General features: G+C 37.3%; 1 protein-coding gene across 1 annotated transcript; it reads right to left on the minus strand.

The window, feature by feature from the left end:
- Window positions 1-884: 884 nt before the first annotated feature.
- VOLCADRAFT_72145 (uncharacterized protein) lies at window positions 885-1,247 on the minus strand (the record flags this gene model as incomplete). Its single annotated transcript, XM_002959935.1, has 1 exon — window positions 885-1,247. One exon carries the CDS (start codon window positions 1,245-1,247, stop codon window positions 885-887), a length of 363 nt encoding a protein of 120 aa, XP_002959981.1.
- Between the last annotated feature and the right edge of the window lie 596 nt (window positions 1,248-1,843).

Below are 1,843 nucleotides of genomic sequence, written 5' to 3' on the forward strand. Positions count from 1 at the left end.
TTCCCCTAAAGGGGATGAAGAAGGTTCCCCTTCTTCATCCCCTACGGGGAACCAAAGGGGAGGGATGACGAAGGGGTTCCCCTAAAGGGGAAGAACACCCCAAAGTCTCTTCTTCTTCCCCTTTAGGGGACTCCGTCCCCTTTAGTTCCCCTAAAGGGGATGAAGAAGTGCTCCCCTTCTTCCCCTTTAGGGGAAGAAGGGGTTCCCCTAAAGGGGAAGAACACACCCAAAGTCTCTTCTTCTTCCCCTTTAGGGGACTCCGTCCCCTAAAGGGGAAGAAGAAGAGACGAAGAAGTGTTCCCCTTCGGGGAGACGAAGGGGTGTGTTCCCCTTCGGGGAGACGAAGGGGTTCCCCTTCGGGGATGACGAAGGGGTTCCCCTTCGGGGAAGAACTAAAGGGGTTCCCCTTCGGGGAAGAACTAAAGGGGAAGAAGAAGAAGAAGGGGAGGGGGACGCGTGACTGTAAGTATTGTTAAGCCTAGTTGGCGTTAAGGCCAAAGGCCTTCATAAAACGACATTCCCGAAGGGGGCCTAACTAGGCCTTCGCGCTTGTTGTAGTATCCGGCCTAAGAGTTATGCTACAGTGAAAAAATTAGTTGTTTCTAAATCAAAAGTATTTATTAATTTATTTTTTATTAAACCAGCTTCGTAACTATATTTTGACAATAAAACAGGACGTTTTTCAACTGCATTTTTAATAATCATATTAAATAATATTTTTCCTGGCGTTGTTCTTACTATTTGATTTATTATAGTACCATTAAAATTTTAAAATATTATGAGATTTTGAATATATTTCAATATAATTTAAATCTTGTTTAAAGTAGTCTAGGCCCTGNTGGGCTTAGGCGGTACCTAAATCACGGTGGGAGATTTAAAATCCTTTAAAGTTTGTTACCTTTAAATTGTGCTAATGTTATACGAATTTCCAATGGTGTTTCTAAAGTATTGGTGTTTTCAATATGTCCTGTTAAATTAACCCAAATAATAGCATGGATATGTATTAATTGTTGATAATAAGCTTTTAAAACATCATTAATATTATGAAAATGCATCCCTGATCCTTTTTTTGATTTGCTCCATTTTTCAGAGCAATTAGTAGTTAAGTAATAACAACCTAAAACCATATCTTGACTTGGTAATATAATAGGATCTCCTGTTGCTGGCGATAATAAGTTATTTCTAGCTAACATTAATTTCCAAGCTTCAGTTCTAGCTTCAAAAGTAATAGGTATGTGTACAGCCATTTGGTCGCCATCAAAATCAGCATTGAAAGCTGGACAAACTAATGGGTGTAATAAAATTGCTTTACCATCAACGAGTTTTGGTTGAAATGCTTGAAAACCTAGTCTGTGTAAAGTTGGTGCACGGTTTAAAAGAACAGGGCATGATCTCATGATTTCTCGCAATAATTGTGAAACTAATAAAGAATTTGTTTTTATTAATTTTTTAGCAGCTAAATAAGTATCTGCTAATTTTTCATTTAAAATACGTTTTATTAAAAAAGGAGAATAAAGAACTAAGGCCATTTCTTTAGGAATCCCACATTCATGCAATTTTAAACGAGGTCCCACCACAATAACAGAACGACCAGAATAATCAACACGTTTACCTAATAAATATTGACGGAATCGGCCTTGTTTACCTTTTAAAATATCCGAAAGTGATTTTAGTAAACGTCCACGGGCATCTTTTTCAGGTACAACACCACTCTTACCATTTTGAATAAGATTATCAACTGCTTCTTGTAATAAACNGTTGTGCATATTTCATTTCAAAAGAACTACTTAATGCTGGGTCTTTTAAAAATTTTTTTAAACGTTCATTTCTATAAATAATACGT

Source organism: Volvox carteri (assembly GCF_000143455.1).
Source record: "Volvox carteri f. nagariensis unplaced genomic scaffold VOLCAscaffold_1599, whole genome shotgun sequence".
In the NCBI taxonomy this organism is placed as follows: domain Eukaryota; kingdom Viridiplantae; phylum Chlorophyta; class Chlorophyceae; order Chlamydomonadales; family Volvocaceae; genus Volvox; species Volvox carteri.